Source organism: Chelonia mydas, chromosome 15 (genome assembly GCF_015237465.2).
Source record: "Chelonia mydas isolate rCheMyd1 chromosome 15, rCheMyd1.pri.v2, whole genome shotgun sequence".
Taxonomy (NCBI): Eukaryota; Metazoa; Chordata; order Testudines; family Cheloniidae; genus Chelonia; species Chelonia mydas.
This window is the reverse complement of record NC_057856.1, coordinates 17,205,246-17,221,792: the sequence shown is the minus strand read 5'-3', so window position 1 is coordinate 17,221,792 and position 16,547 is coordinate 17,205,246. Positions and strand designations below refer to the sequence as shown.

Here is a 16,547-nt window from a genome sequence, read left to right as displayed (position 1 = left end):
AGCTCAGACCCCTACCCTTATGCTTCCTGTTCCCAAGAAATAAGGTCTGGACCAGGTAACAACTCTGGATTCTCTGTGCAGATATACAGGAATGCCTGAGTTATGGAATGTCATGATCCATCCATCAGGCAATGGTTCCGTAGGAGGACGGCCACGACCTTTATGAGAGGAAAAAGAAACTCATGCAGACCGTTCACCATTTTTGAATATAATCTGATTTTATTAAAAAGTAATTTCTGATTCTATATCCTGAGAACATTCTTCCACCTAAAACCTCATTACAAAACTAAGAAATGCTACAGATATTTTTATCCCCCACAGATATTACTTCTTAAGTGTCTGTACAGTACCTAGTACTTTATTGGAGTGCTATCACATATCACCCACCACCACTGTGCCCCTCCCAAGTTCCCACACATAGGTGGATAAAAGCAGAAGGTAATTTTAGCCATGACTGAGCCTAATTTAACTAGGCAAAAAATTCTGAATTTTAATCTCAATAGATTCTATGGCCAACCATTACTTTTTTTAAATGGTTATTTCTGTAGCTATCAAAGAGTAATCAGGAATCACTTTTTCACTCTCAGTCAAGACACAACCCAAACATGATTTCATCCTACAATCTTCCATACTTAAATCAGCTACCTTTTTATAAAGGTGACAACTCCAAAACAATATTAGGGAAAGATTCTTATGCTCACATAGGAGGCAGGATGGTCTCGTTTTTCCTACCTTGTAAACCACAGAACAGACTATGCCAACTGAAGGTTAGGACAGTGTTTTGTTGGTTTTTCTTTAAAAAAGGGTTTTTTTCCTTTTTTTATATATAATATGATGCATTTTTAAAAATGCATTCCTCAAGATCAGACTGAGTTTAAATCTAATTTAGACTATTTTCAGTTGGATTCTTCTGTATTACTTCTGATTTAAGTTCTTTGCGATGTTTGCATAGGGAAGGTTACATAAATGCAAGCAACTGACTTTTTCGATAGTTCTTCATACATGAAATATTCCCTGTAAAATAAGACAACTTTAACCACAAAATGTAAGTGACTGAAGCAGAACAACATTTCTGTTTTTTGGCCATGCCATGATGTTAAAGATGGAAGAAAAAGTAGATTACATAGTTCATCTGCCTGCTAATGCAGAAGTGTTCCCTATATTTTTCCCATGGCACTCTGTATCTCAGAGTAGCACCCTTGAACCCAGATATTCACCACTGTCATATAATTATGATATGTTTTGTATACAAGTATGCCTTGTGAGGTATCATATTAAAAGTCTTGATCTGTTGAACATTAATATCCTGTTGGACTGTATGTGAAGTTATGAAGTTTTGCTATGTGTGTGTTACTGAAATATGTTGTGAGGCTGGGAACACCCACAATCAGCCTCTCAGGCACAACAGTGGAGTAACCAGATGCGCTGATGGCCCATTAAAGGGAATCCACACTCCAAACGACCATCCCAGAAGACTTCTCAGAGAGCACACAGACAATGGAGGCTACTTGACCAATGGGAGCAGACCCTCATGTCACAAGCATAGATCTTTCCAGCAAGCTGGAAGAAAAACTATTAAAGAAGGGGAAATGACATCATAACTTGACCTCTCTCCCACCACAACTCAACACCTGGAAACACTTTTGGAGGACAGAGACTTTGAAGTCAGGAGGGTGATCCTGGGCTGGAAGACAGTTGAAAATCTGTGACCTGTTTCTATCATCAGGGTGAGACACTACTTGATTCAAATCCTGTTTAGTTTATAGAAATCACGTTGTGAATTTACTTTTATTTCTTAGCAAAAAGAACAAGGAGTACTTGTGGCACCTTAGAGACTAAAATATATTTGAGCATAAGCTTTCATGGGCTACTTTATTTCTTAGGTAACCAACTTTGATCTCTATGCTTACTACTTATAATCACTTAAAATCTATCTTTCTGTAGTTAAATACATCTGTTTTACATTTTACTTAAAACAGTGTGTTTTGGTTGAAGTGCTTGGGAAATCTCAGATCAGTGTACAAGGCTAGGGTGTGTCCTCCCCATATCAAGGGGGGGGAGAGGGACTGGGTAATGAACTTACACTGGTCAGGCTTCTGACCAGGGCAAGACAGTACAGTTCTAGGGTGCAAGGATGGGGGGAATTGGCTAGAGCCTCTTTATTGTTGGTTCATGAGTGGTTGTGAGAAGCACTCGTGTAACTCAATTGGGGGTGTCCCTGCCTGTGGATATCTGTGTAAGTGCAGTACCTGCCAGAGGTTTGTAGCTTGCTAACAGCATCACAGTGAGCGAGGGAGCCCAGGTTGATGGGATAGAGGGCTCAGCAATCCCACAGTCCAGGTTGCACCCCAGGAAATCCCATCACATCTCCATAAATCCATATAATAAATTTGTACATTATGGAGAAGGACTGAACACAAAAATTCTCAAACATTAAATTCTGAAATCTAGAAATGTCATGGTCCTATCCTATGAAGCGAGGCCCTTTAACAGTAAGAACCATACTAGTCTGTCTTTACTAAGTTCCAACACTGAATTACCCACAATTCTACATACATGCACCACAGAAAAATCAGAGGCTTAATTAAAAGTAACTTACTTTTAAGAACAGTTTTTATTTTGGTCATCATTGGCTGCACGCTTGTCTCTCCATCAGATGGGTGGTCACTCTCACCTCCATATTTCTCATCTATTCTCCTCTTTTTGGGAGCTCGAAGGCCCTCTTCCAGCAGAGCATCCACATCATTATCAAAATCATCCTGAAAAAGACATGGTCAAATACCATCCTTCTATAGCTACTACTGTCCCTTGCTCTGTCAAGAAAAGGTACACATTATTTATACCTAGTTTGCCTATGGAGTTGGATGAAAGATTCTGAAGAGACTGAAAAACAAGGAGGTAAATTTTCATAAATGGTCACTGCATCAGCAACTGATATTTCATGACAATCTGAAAGGAACTGAATGAAACCTACATATCCAGGCAGCCCTTAAAGAGTCTGTTAAAAGGCAATATATCATAATTCAGAGCTAAATTCAGCACCTTCTAAAGTATTTTGCTATATCATTCAAAATTTTAACCACCAAAATTCTTACTATAATTAATTGAATAAATTAAAGGATAATTTAATTTAAGTTGTGCATAATGGATAGAATTTCTTCTGTCGAAGAATTTTGCATTTTTGTCTTCAAGACTGCAAGCTCTTAGATGTGGTCTTTCTTACACATCTTTGCATAAGTTTTTCTAATCACTTGGTAAAAAATATTTACATACCTCATAAGAGTAATTCAAGGTTTCTTCATCCACTTTATCTCTTTGAACGATTGCTTTAGATGTGAACCCTCCTCCTTCATCAATTTCCATCAAATTGTCAGTAAAATCTTCTAACTCATCCAGAACTGCATATTCCACTCTCTTTTCCTGATCAATATCATTTTCATCATCCTTCTTGTCATCATTTTCACCCCCTACACCTACAGTTTTACCATTACTACCACCAAAAGGACAAACATACAAATCCCCATTGACATTATTAATACTAAAATCTGTATCTGGCTTATAATCTTGCTCAGCTCCAGTGTACAGAACTTTTCTGTCTTTGCTTTTGCAGCTTTCTGTAAAGCTGACACTAATTTTTACATCTTTAAGTAACTTAAGATCAGGGGTGAACTTTCGAACTGAAGGTGCATGACGAGCAGTTCTTGGACTTTGGTCACTATTGTTAGGGTCTATTATAAGACGAGTTTTGTAGCAAGCAGATCCCTTTGTCAGAAGCTGTGTTCTGCAGACAGTGTGCGCGTCCCCAGCAGGGGTATCTGACTGTCCATCACCACCAGAGCCAACGTCCATTACCTCTGCGTCACTGGACGTTTGCAGGGGAGGTGGTGGAGGCTGTTCATTAGGCGGCAGAGGTGGGGGACAAGTCTGGTTCTCCACATTCATTTCTCTTGCAGGTTCTTTGGGGAGGGGAGGTGCATTTTCAGTTTTCTCCATATTTAAACTGTAAAACTACTGTTTTAAAAAACAAGGCTTTAAATAAACGTATATAATCTATATTCCTAACATGCACAAGTCCATCAAGATAGGTTTATCATGTTCTATTCAATATGCAACACTGATGGTTCAGTTAAGCTGACTACATTGTTCTTTTCATTAATGTAGACAGCTTTCAGAATCACTGTCTCAATTATTGGAAATCACAATGCATTCAGCTTAAATAGCTGAAGACTAAGTAGAGTGCATCTTCATTGGGCAAGCAGGTCTCCTTTTCTTCTTTCAACCTACAAAAAGAAAAAGATTTGTCACGAAGAGCTTGAAAGTCAACTGTCCCATTCATCAGAGGTAAAAATGGAATTCCTTCCCAAACTCTTACTTAAAAAGGATACTTGCACATCTGTTTTAACTTCCAACTGATTGTAATGCTCTTTTTTAACCAGAATTAAGAGCTTTCATTGCTTCTTTGTTTGTACGCCAGAATCACATTACGCCAGCACAGTTCAAGGAAAACCTATTGGTAACTACTGCGGCATGACCAGCAGGTGCAAAGCACTAGTTTTTAAATGGGTCAGATAAAAACAGCTGGTTTTGGTATTAAATAGCATTCTGTTACTAAGATACTTATCTATATATTCAAAAGACAACTAGTTTGCAATGTTAAAGCAGGGTCAAATAGCTAAGGCTTAAAATTTGACCATGTTCTTAAGAGACAGTAGATTATTTTTTTCAGTGTTCAATTAACTATTTGCAATATTTTGCAGAACAGTTTATCAAATCAGAAATTACTCTCTGGATACTATAACACAAAAAATTTGATCACCTACTAAAAAGTCTGAATAGAGTTTTTCTAAGTAGGGATGCTAACAGTTGTATGGTCTTATATTCATGACTATTACAGGTCACTAGAATTCCTTACTCATGACATATTTAGAACCTAAATCCTGAGTGCTAAAACTGAAGTCTTGTAACCATTACTATTAATTTTGAGCAGCATCTACTAGCCAAAGTATTTTAGGTACTTTAGACTGGCACACATATTCAATTACTCTGTAATTTTACAATGTTACATCAAATAGGCTCTAAATACCATCTTACTTGCTTTCTATATAATTGGGGGGGCGGGGGGAGAGGAGAAGGGAGGAGGTTAATTGTTGTCTGTGCAGGGCCCTGCGTACCTGGGGAAGGAAAGAGGCCGCTTTTATAGTTCTTTCTTACCTGCTAATTTGGTTTCGCCAAGTCCCTTTGTGCCACCCCATACAGTGGGTGTAAGTCCTCCTACCAGCAGGAAATAAAGTGATGTTACTCCCCCTACGAGAGTCAGCTGGCTGAGTCTGCTCTATTCAAAAACTTGCCGGGCAGTAGAGAAATTGTACCCAAACATTTCAGAAGTCTTTGTCAGTAGTACCACCACACATGAAGAAGCAAGGGCAAGATGTCTGGGTTACCATAGGGGGACTTAGAGAAGCCAATTATAATTCTCTAATGTATCTCTATGCCAACCCAGCTAAGTGAATTTCAACAACAGGATCCAAGCTACAAAACAGACAGGACAGGTAATTAAAGCATTCAAAAAGTAATGGATTACAACATGCCAAGCCTACCCATGTAGAGATAGATGAAAGATAAAAAAACAAGAAAGAATTGAAGCTTGGCTAGGCCACAAAAAAGGCAGTTTTGAGTCAAAGCAACTGTGAAATGTGAAGCACCAGGCTGAAGTCCCGATGAACGAAAGAAGAACAAAGCATGATTTGAATGTTAAAATCAACTGTTATAATCTAATTAGGAAGGATCAAATCACGGGTAAAGGAAAAGAGGAGTGACAGTCAAAAATTACATTACAGAAACTCCTCACTTAACGTTGTAGTTATGTTCCTGAAAAATGCGACTTTAAGCGAAACGATGTTAAGCGAATCCAATTTCCCCATAAGACTTAATGTAAATGAGGGAGTTAGGTTACAGGGAAATTTTTTTCACCAGACAGTATACACACACAGTACAAGTTTTAAACAAACAATGTAATACTGGTACACAGTGATGATGATTGTGAAGCTTGGTTGAGGTGGAGGAGTCAGAGGGTGGGATATTTCCCAGGGAATGCCTTACTGCTAAATGATGAAATAGCAATTGGCTGAGCCCTCAAGGGTTAACTCTCACACTCTACAAGGCAACAGGAAAGGTGGGAGGGCAGACAGAGACACACACCCTGTGTGTTTGAGAGATAGAGATGCGCATTTCCCCTTTAAGTATGAAGAGTGGGGTCAGAAGTACACTGCCTTGTTAATTAGATCAGCAAGCTGAGACCAGACTGCAGCTGCTGCCTAAGGCAGCGGCTCCCTCCCTCCGTGTGTCCCCCCTGCTCTATGGAAGATGGGGTAAGCAGGGTGCAGGAGCAGGGGGACACCGTGACATTAGCCCCCCTCTTCTTCCCCTCCTGCCCACACAGCAAGCAGGAGTCTCGGGGAGCAGCTCCAAGGCAGAGGGCAGGAGCAGCACATGGCAGTGGGGGGAGGGACAGCTGAATTCCGGCAATTGATAGCCTGCTGAGCAGCTGCTGCACAGGGAATTTAGGGGAGCAGGGAGCTGATGGGGGGCTGCCAGTCCACTCCGGTTCTAACCACCCACCGGCTAGCTGCAATGGGCTGCTCTTCCTATAAGCAGTGGACAAAACAGGCGGCTGCCAAACGACATTAGAAGGGAGCATTGCACAACTTTAAACGAGCAAAATTGTAACAATGTTGACCAGGATAGCTTTAAGTGAGGAGTTCCTGTACCTGTTTCCAAGTCACTAACAACTCAAAAGAAAACAATGCTGAATGCTTACAGATCAACGTCCTAACACTTAATCACATAACGGGATATTAGATGGGGTCAGCTACTGACTGCCAAATCAAACTAGGCAACAAGATGAGCACCTATATAGAACGTTTAAGTGTGTGATCATCAGGGACTTCAATCCGAGTGACATATGCTGGAGGTCTCATGCTCCCAGTACTAAAACATCCTCAGAACTTTTCAATATTATAGAAGACAACTTCCTAACTCAAAAAGCATTGTATCCAACACGGGAGAATTTGATAAAAGACCTCAACTTCACAAAAAGGAACTGAGCACAAAGCTAAAAATCAGTGGTAGACTAAGGTACAAATGTGATCACGATTTGATCACATTTAATATATGCAAACAGAAAACAAATACAAATCAGTAACATAGTTAATGCTTTAAAAGGGCCAATTTCACAAAGCTGAAAGTTATGAGCCAAATCAGTTGGAAGAAAGAATTTAAAGAGAAAAAAGTTTAATTGGGAACTGTTTAAGAACATTTTGTTAGAAGCCCAAATAGCCATAATCCCACAAGTGAGAAAGAAGACCGCATGGTTAAAAATCCAACCTGGCTACTAAATATATATACACATACCTATACCTATATAAATATAGGTATGTGTGAATGAACAAATAGAAGAAAGGGGAAGCTGAGAGTAATTAATATAAATCAGAAGCTAGGAACTGCAGAAAATTGTTAACTGAAACCAAAGGACACAAGCAGAAATCTATGGACAGCAGAGTTAAAGGGTAGGCTTTTTTTTGTTTAATTAGATTAGAAACAAAAAGGAATACTTAAGGGGGACTACCATGGGAAGCAGTGACTCTGAAAAAGACTTAGGGGTCATGATGAATAATCACCTGAACATGAGTTCCCACTGAGATGTTGTGGCCAAAAACATTAATGCAATCCCTTAGATCAGAGGCAGGCAAACTTTTTGGCCTGAGGGCCCCATTGGGTTTCTGAAATTGAGAATGGAGGGCAGGTTAGGGGAGGCTGTGCCTTCCCAGACAGCTATCTGACTCTCCCGCTTCTCGCCCCCTGACGGCCCCCCCGGGACTCCTACCCCATCCAACCACCCCCCAGACCCCTCACCCCTAACTGTCCCCCGCCCCTAACCCCCCCCTCCTTCCTGACTCCCCCCCACCCTGGGACCCCTGCCCCATCCCTCCCCCAGCTCCCTGTCCCCTGACTGCCCCCCACCACCCCATCCAACCCCTCCTCTCCTTCCTGACTGCCCCCATTCAACCCCCTATTCCCCGCCTCTGACTGCCCTGACCCCTATCCACGCCCCTGCCCACCCCCCAAACTCCCCTGCCCTCTATACAAACCCCCTCCCCGCCCCCCTCGGTCCCTGCTCCCTTACCACACTGCCTGGAGCACCGGTGGCAGGCAGTGTGGCGGCACCAGGACAGGCAGCTGCGCAGCACAGAGCACCAGGTCAGGCCGGGCTCTGCAGCCCCGCCACCCAGAGCATTGCACCACGTGGCAGTGTGGCTGCTGGGGAGGGGTGACTGCCTCCCGGGCCAGGAGCTCAGGGGCCAGGCAGGACGGTCCCACGGGCCGGATGTGGCCCACGGGCCATAGTTTGCCCACCTCTGCCTTAGATGTATCAACATAGAAATACTGAGGACCGGGAAGGTATTTGGCACTCATATGACCACTACTGAATACTGTCTCTGGTTCTAGAGTCCACAATTTAAGAAGAATGTTGATGAACTGGAGAATATTCAGAGAAGGGCCACGAGAACAATTTAAGGATTGGAAGACATGCCTTATAGTTAAGGCTACGATTTAATCATGGGTATTTTTAGTAAAAGTCATGGACCAGTCACGGGCAATAAACAAGAATTTACAGCCTGTGACCAGTCCATGACTTTTACTAAAAATACCCATGACTAAATCTGGGGGAGTGCTGGGCAGGGGCGCACAGCAGCTGCTCAGGCGCTCCCCGGGGCCAGCTGCCTGGGGCCACCTGAGCAGCAGCTGGTACAGCTGGCCCCAGGGACCGCTGCTCGGGCACTCCCTGGGGCCAGCTGCCTGGGGCCACCAGAGCAGCAGCTGGTGCGATTGGCCATGAGGCCCCTGAGCAGCTGGCCTCAGGGGTGGCTGCTCTGGGGTCAGCCGCACCTGCCACTGCAGCTGCAAAAGTCACAGCGGTTGCAGAAAGTCACGGAATCCATGACTTCCACAACCTCTGTGACAGAATCAGCCTATTAATAAGTACCTATATGGAGAACAAAACATTGATAATGGGCTCTTCGGTCTAGCAGAGAAAGGTACAGCAAGAAATCCAATGGCCAGAAGTTGAAGCTAGACAAATTCAGACTGGGAACAAGACACAAATTTTTAACAGTGAGGGTAGTTAACCATTGGAACAATTTATAGACGCTCCCCAGGTTATGCAAGACCCAACTTCCGCAAATTCGCATTTATGGAAAAAGTTCCATAATCTAGAAATAGGAGGGTGGTTTTGGGGTTTTTTTGGTGTAACAGTCAGGAATACTTTTCCAACTTAAGCAAAAGTCGAGTTATGCAAGGCGTTCCAGAACGGAACAATTGCATAACACGGGGAGCATCTGTACCAGAGATTGTGATGGATTCTTCATCGCTGGCAATTTTTAAATCACGACTGGATGTTTATGCAAGACATGCTCTAATTCAAACGAATTAATTCAGGGAAGTCCTCTGGCCTGTGTTAAACAGGAGGCCAGACTACAAGATCACAGTGCTCCCCTCTGTCGTCGTCCCCTTTTAAAATCTATGAAAGCCTCAATTTAATTGCTCTAAAATAATCCCATTATTCTGGATGGGAAGCCACTGGAAATTAGTTCTATTTTGCTTCTGTAAAACCTGAATGGCTAATACTTGGACCCTCAGGGTGCTGATGCTAAGTGTTTATCCATCCCATCCTGAAAAGGCAGCAAGATTGTTATATTAATGTTCTAAGTGATCTGATTTGCTATTTTTCCATCAGGCTCTGAAACTCTCTAGACTGTGTGAAACAGCCCTACACTTTTATACCTCTGTGGAATGCATCCATTACAAAAACCCATTTTCATCACATACACCTACATAATGGCCAGACTGAATGACAAATTCCTAGGTTCTTCATGGTAAAATAAGCTTTTCATCAGAAAGTTTTGGCTGAAGGGAAGATAAAACCAATAATCTCAGCATAAATTCACTAACTTTGGGAACCAATGCCTCCTAAATGGTCCAGGTTCTCCAGAAGGATTCTTGAGAAGAATGCTGGCTGTAAGGAGTAGAAATTATGTACACAAATTCAAAATCCCAAGGATGAAAGAAGTACCCACTCCAAGACCTAATATGTTCCTGACCTTGAAGAACAGTTTACCTCCCTGTCTGATCAGGAAGCTCTCAGATCCAACTAGAAAGATCATCTTTTGTGGCATATCACAAAAATACTAATTACTGCAGTTTCTCTTTTCCAGGCTGTGTCCAGCTACAGCTCAAGAAGTTTATTCTTGGGCCAAGTTTTACAGCAATGGGACAGGAACTTCCTTTTTACCTGCCAAGATTTGGCAGCTTTTGTGCCCTGTCTGGATTTTATTGCCTGTAAAATTATTGTTGCTTAGTCCTTCCTTCACATCAAAGTTGAAGTGATGAACTGGGAATCAAGCTGTCTGTTACTTGGTACCTGCACTTCAGCTGGAATGGAGTTAAGAAGGCCAAAGGCGCCTTTAAGCCAACTTTGTGCTTCTTGCATTTTTTGTCCTGTGCCTGGCTGCTGGCATCAGAGCTACCCTAAGTCTGATCTAACTTATCTTCTGTTTCTCATGGCTCCCCATGAGACATCAGAAGCTAAGAATAGGCAGAGCACAGAAGCACTCCCAGCCACATCCTCACCCACACCTCTAACATCAGGAACGGAGAGAGAGGACCTATAAAGAGCCAGTGGGGAGACCCCCTTATGCAGAGGGTATTTTACTGGGCCTCTTTCTACCCCCTTTATGCCACCTGTTTTCTAAGGGGATGATTTGGTGGGCCCTCTGCTAAAAACAGAGCCAAATGGAGCCTGGATTAAGACAGCCAGCATGCTAAGCACACTAGATCCAGTAATGGCATTATGGAACTCAGAACCTCAAGACATGCCCTCAGCTGTTACAAAGGCCAAATGGATCAAGAAACTCATCTGTGATTGCAGCTTCACTATTAAAATATTCCAAAAGGAACAGCTTACCTATCAAGGTATTAAATTACTAACCCCAAGAGACATTAATTCCTATGGTAGAGAAAGGTTCTCATTTATCATCCAGACATTGGATTCCCTGAAGATTCATGCCGACTGCTAAGCCATATGCCCAACATAACCATACTAAAAAATTGTCTATGTAAATCTGACTAACACCATCCTTTTGGAAAACTGCAGTAAGAACTACGAGTACCTTTGAGAAGATGTGGAATGCTACTGTCAAGTGGAAATTAAGCACCCTGAACATTCAGAACAAAAAATTGAAGGAACTTCTGATAAACTGGAGGGAATACAGACACATAGGTCTGTCTCTTATTGATCTATAGGACACCTAACTCCACCAAATAGAACATCTGAATTATGGAATGCTAGACCTCCATCTGGAAGGAGAGCATGGAAAGGAGTTTACTTTCTTCACATTCTAATGGGACAGTATATAGGATGCTGTCAGGGATTATAAAGAACAACAAAAACACCACTGAATCACAAGACAACATACTACCCATCCTAATTTTTGCTGCCTTTTTGAGCATATTCTTTGAAGGAGACAGATTCTTGCTATAAGATAAACTTGATGGAGTAGACACGAGACATGAAAATATCTAGCACACAGCAATGTGAACAGGTTCAGTCAAAGGCAAAGCCCTAAAAGGCTTCAGGAAATTAAGTTCCTTGTTAGAAACTGTACATTCCCTGCCCAAGATGTCCAGAAAGGATGAGTGGTTCAGAAGAAACTTGAGTCCTTTCTATGGCTCACCATAACCAGGGTTTCCCCTCCTCATCCTCTGGCTCCGGAAAGCCATGTTTTAGAATAGAAGTGCAGGCCACTTGTATAATCAATGCAGCTTAGAAGTCCAACCAAAAAAACCTCAACCCAAACTCTACAGACTATTCCCCCAAAAGGAATTTCTCACTCAGGATCATCTATCTTAATGTCATCAGAATCTACCATGTCTGCATGACAACACTGCCTTCAGGAGAGAAGTTATTTTCTGCTTACAAAACAAAGAAGATTCAGTTTTGAAAGACAAAAGCTGAATTAACGATTGTCACAAAATCAGAACTGAACTTCCAAAGGAGAAGGCCCCATAAATCACCACCACACAGAACAGTTCACGTTCCTTCACGTCACCAGTCTTGGCACAGAGAAACATGTTCTGAAGGTAGGGAATAATCTCTGGAAGCCATCAAGATGGCCAAGTAAAAAAGCCAAACAGGGATACAGCCATGATTTTCTCCACATACTGGAAAGAAAACATACCTATGCAAAACAGATGACAAGGCCACACAGATAAACACAAGGAGCACTGGTGCAGCCAGTTAGCGATCACCATTTTGTCCAATATGGTCACATCCCTGTTGTGACCCCTGCACCCTCTTATTCACCACTGTCATATCATCAGGATATGTTTTGCACAAAGTATGCCTTGTGAAGTATTATTCTAAAAGTCTTATCCGCTAGACATTAATATCTCATTGGATTATATGTGCTATGTATGTGTTACTGAAACATGTTGTGAGGTTGAAAACACCCAAAAGCAGACTTTTAAGTACAACAGTAAAAAGTACAAACAATGTTAATGGCTTATTGAGGAAATGCACACAAGCACAAGGATTACCCCAGGAACTGTGTACAACAGAAACCTCTCAGAGACAGCATTACGCAATGTGAACTGTTTCACCCAGGTCACAGCAAAAGAGCTTTCCAGCAAGTGGGAAGACATAAAAGGGGAAATGACATCACAATGGTACCTCGCTCTCCCTACAACACACCTGGAAACACCTGAGGAACAAAGACTGAACTGGGAGAAGTGATGGTCCCAGACTAAAGGGATTTCTAGCCTGTGTATGAAAACCTGGGATACCCAAGCTGCAAAGCAAAGGCAGCTCGTGCCTTAAGAATCTGCCAGCCGGTTTATCACTCAGGGCGAGAATTTGCTAATTCATATCCTATCTATCTACAGTAAAAGCTGTGTTATCCGACCCTGTACCAACCGGAAAGCTCGAAACTGTCATTTCTAATCTTCATAGAAAGTCTGGTTTATAGTCCGGCTGGTGCAGGGCCGGCAGACTCCCTACCTGGCTCCACGTGGATCCCAGGAAGTGGCAACATGTCCCTGCTGCTCCTAGGTGGAGGAACAGCCATGAGGGATTCGGAGTGCAGGAGGGGGTGTGGGACTGGGGGTTGGGGCACAGGAGGAGGTGTGGTGCACGAGCTCTGGGAGGGGGCTCAGGGCAGGGGCTCCCCACAAGCGGCCACCTGTCCCTGCTGTTCCTAGGCAGGGGCGTGGCTAGGCGGCTCTGCATGCTGCCTCCACAGCTCCTATTGGGCAGGAATGGAGCCAGCGCTTGGGGCACAGGCAATGCACAGAGCCACCTATCCTTGCCTCCACCTAGGAACAGCAGGGACAGATTACCGCTTGTGGGAAGCAGCCTGAGGTGAGCGCCCCCCCCGATCCAGCACCCCAAAACCCCTCCCATGCCCCAACACCCTGCCCCGAGCCTCCTCCCACACCCAAACTCCCTCCCAGAGCCTGCACCCTGCATCCCCTCCCTCACCCCAACGCCACACCACCTCCTGCACCCAAACTCCCTCCTATTTAGTTAACTGGAATTTTTCACTTACTGGCACCCCCCATTCCCCCAGCATGCTGCATAAAAAAGCTTTTACTGTAGTATGTTAAACTCAGTTTGCAGTTTTGTTCATTTACTAGGTAATCTGCTTTCATCTGTTCGCTATCACTTATAATCTGTCTTTTTGTAGTTAATAAACTTGTTTTATACGTTTTAATCCAAATCAATGTGCATTTGACTAAGGTGTCTGGGGAAAATCGTAGCTTGGTTACTACAAGTGTGCATGGTCCTCTTCACACTGAGGGAGAGGCGGACCAAGTATTAAACCCATATAAGGGCCAGATTTGAGCAGGGCAGGACAGTACTGCTCTGGGGTCCTAGGCTGGTGGTTAGAGAGCCTGCATGTAACTTCACCTGGGTGAGTCTCTACCTCTGTGAATGCTGGTGAAAGTGCAAGCATGGAAGGCTTTGCAGCTTGTCACAGCAGCACAGTGTGAGAGGGAGCCAGGCTGGTGGGTCAGAGGGCTCAGTAGTACTCCAGTTCCAGGTGGCAACCTGGTGGGAATCAGTCACATCCGTCCATGAGTACCATAGTAGGTTATCTGGAAAAAGCAGCAGTAAACTGCACCTTAAATAAGCCCCCCTCAAATAGTGAAACAGCTGCTCCATTTACAGCATGACCCACTTGCTAATGTGGTTTCAATGGTGGGGGAGGGGTGGAGGCAGTGTGGGACCATTTGTAGTTCTGTAGAGTACAGAGAAGAATAAGGAAGGCTTCCATTCACCCCACACTTAAGTATTGGCTTCCTAATAATAACAAAAAAGAGGGAACAAACAAATTGTAAGGCAGCTTTTTGCAAGGTAATTCTTGCCAAGAAAACACCACATCAGAGCCAAAAGACCACCCCCCATATAGCGTTCATGTGAATATGCAGAAGTGATAGTTTAGGGATTTTCATAAAAAGTATCTAACCATAACAGAAAGGGAAAAATTCAAAGGAAAAAAACCTAAAAAATAAGTTCAAAGTTCTTTGGCTGGCTAGACATCTCTCACCTGCTGGAGACAGAAATGAAATTGAAAAGGTTCAGCCAGCCAGCCCACCCCTCTTTGGGGGTGGGAAATGATAGCACACAGCATTGCCAGTTTCCTGTCTCCATCTGATGGTAGGAGGACTTGTGCCCACTGCCTGGGTTGGCAAAAAAGGGTTATAGAGGAAATGTTACATAGATGCCATTATATTGGGGCAAGAGAATAGCTGGAGCAGCCATTATTGGGTTGGAAGGTGATCAGGTACAGAATCCTCATTTCCCAGTCAGGAAGGAGTGGCCAGGTGGGGGATCCCCATTAGCTGGGGCCAAGGGAAACCTCATTATTGCTCACATAAACAGATCAGGTCAAGAATCTTCATTGTTCAAAGAAGGAGAGGATTGGGGGAAAGCATCTCCATTCCTGACCACAGAAGAAACAGTCAGAGAAGAAGAATTAGGGGCAAACCCCCACACTGTTCTGGGAATGTATCAAATGGAAATCCACCCCATTAATCCACAATTAGGGATAGAAAAGGTGCAGGGAAGAGCCTTCATCACTCTAGCGAGGCAGAAGAAGAAAGTGTACAAGAAAAATCCTTCCTGTTACCCCAAAGTGAAGGAAGAGAAGTGAAGGTGAGGGGGTGGGAAAGCAGGAAGATGTGCAGGCTTCTTTCTCCTCATTACCCCAAGGTGAAGGGAATCCGACGGATGGGGAGGGGGGCGCGGAGGGAGTGGGCGGAGTTCTCCTTACATTGTTAAGGCTGAGCCTGTGAATAGGCAAAAGGATATGAAGAGGACTGTCCCGCTCCTCCATCACCTTGCGTGTGAGCGAGCGAGATTCCTCTCATTACACAGAATAGGGGGACGCGCGCTGAGGGGATGCGCAAGGGCAAATAATTCCCAATCCCCATTTTCCCACTGAGTGTGCGCGCGCGCAGCGAGAGGGGGATCCTCTCCATTCCTGGGGGGGGCGGGGGGGGGCAAAAGAAGTGCATGGGGAGGACTCTTTCCCATCACCCCCCGCGAGCCGGGCAATAGGATGTGCGGGGAAAAATCCTCCATATTACTGGGGGGGGGAGGGGGAAGCAGAGAGAATTCCCCCCCCCCCCCCGGGGATATTTGTCGCCATTATTCTGCGGGAGGTCGGGCGCCTCCTCACTGCCCGCGCCAAGGGCAGGGGGGAGGGGACTCGAAAGAAGGAGGTGCAGGTAGGACGGGGCCTCCACACACCCAGGGTGGCTCTGGGGAGGAGGCAGAATAGTCCCCGTTACCTCGATGTGCCGAGGGGAGGAGGTAGAGGATTGTCCCGCGGGGTGTGGGGAGGAGAGGGAAACCCTCCCCATCACCCCGGCCGGGGGACGGCACCAAGCCAGCGGCTGGGCCGCAGGCCCCGCTCCTGCCCACCTTCTTCGACGCGGGAGTCTGTGGGCTCAGCACCCACCTGGGCCATTCCGCGTGTCCCCGCCGCTCCTCTTTCCCGGGCCGGGGGAGTGGGGGGGAGGGGGGGAGTGCCTCGGCCGCCGCCTCCTCACAGGAGCCGCCTCCCCCGCCCAGGCGCCACCATCTTGAAACGCCTGCTTCAACGGGGCTCCTGCTCCCGCGGGCGGGACTATGCGGGCCCTGAACCAATCATACTGGCATTTCCATCTGCCGGTCACTTCCAGCCTCGCGCTCTATTGGCTGTTTCTCAACCATGTCAGTTCCCTCAGCGAATAGATACACACCTAGGAGACACCCTGCGGAAAAGTGACCAATGGGAGAAGGGTGGAGGCGGGGGAAGAGAGACAGCGAGAGAGGGAGGAAAGGGGCCGTCTCAGCACCCAAAAATGGGCAGGGTCCGAAGCCGAGAGGCGCTGGGCCCCTTCTTAAGACTAGGGGAGAGTGAGTGCAGGAGGCCCTGGGAGATCCCTGT

At 44.9% G+C, this 16,547-nt stretch overlaps 1 protein-coding gene across 11 annotated transcripts in view; it reads right to left on the bottom strand.

Annotated features, from left to right (window-relative positions):
• The window catches only part of DGCR8 (DGCR8 microprocessor complex subunit), a 45,665-nt gene extending 29,341 nt beyond the window's left edge, over positions 1-16,324 (bottom strand). Inside the window, exons 1-6 of one of the 11 annotated variants that reach the window (XM_043529588.1) lie at positions 16,077-16,214; positions 7,677-7,778; positions 5,212-5,271; positions 3,274-4,280; positions 2,600-2,759; positions 16-158 (exon numbers count right to left, since the gene is read on the bottom strand). In XM_043529588.1, coding sequence (XP_043385523.1) covers positions 16-158; positions 2,600-2,759; positions 3,274-3,993 — 1,023 coding nt within the window. In that variant the 5' untranslated portion in view covers positions 3,994-4,280; positions 5,212-5,271; positions 7,677-7,778; positions 16,077-16,214. Of the gene's footprint in view, positions 1-15; positions 159-2,599; positions 2,760-3,273; positions 4,281-5,211; positions 7,779-15,906 lie in introns of all 11 variants that reach the window. The other 10 variants (XM_043529593.1, XM_043529587.1, XM_043529589.1 and 7 more) reach the window with 10 other exon arrangements.
• Positions 16,325-16,547: the final 223 nt, after the last annotated feature.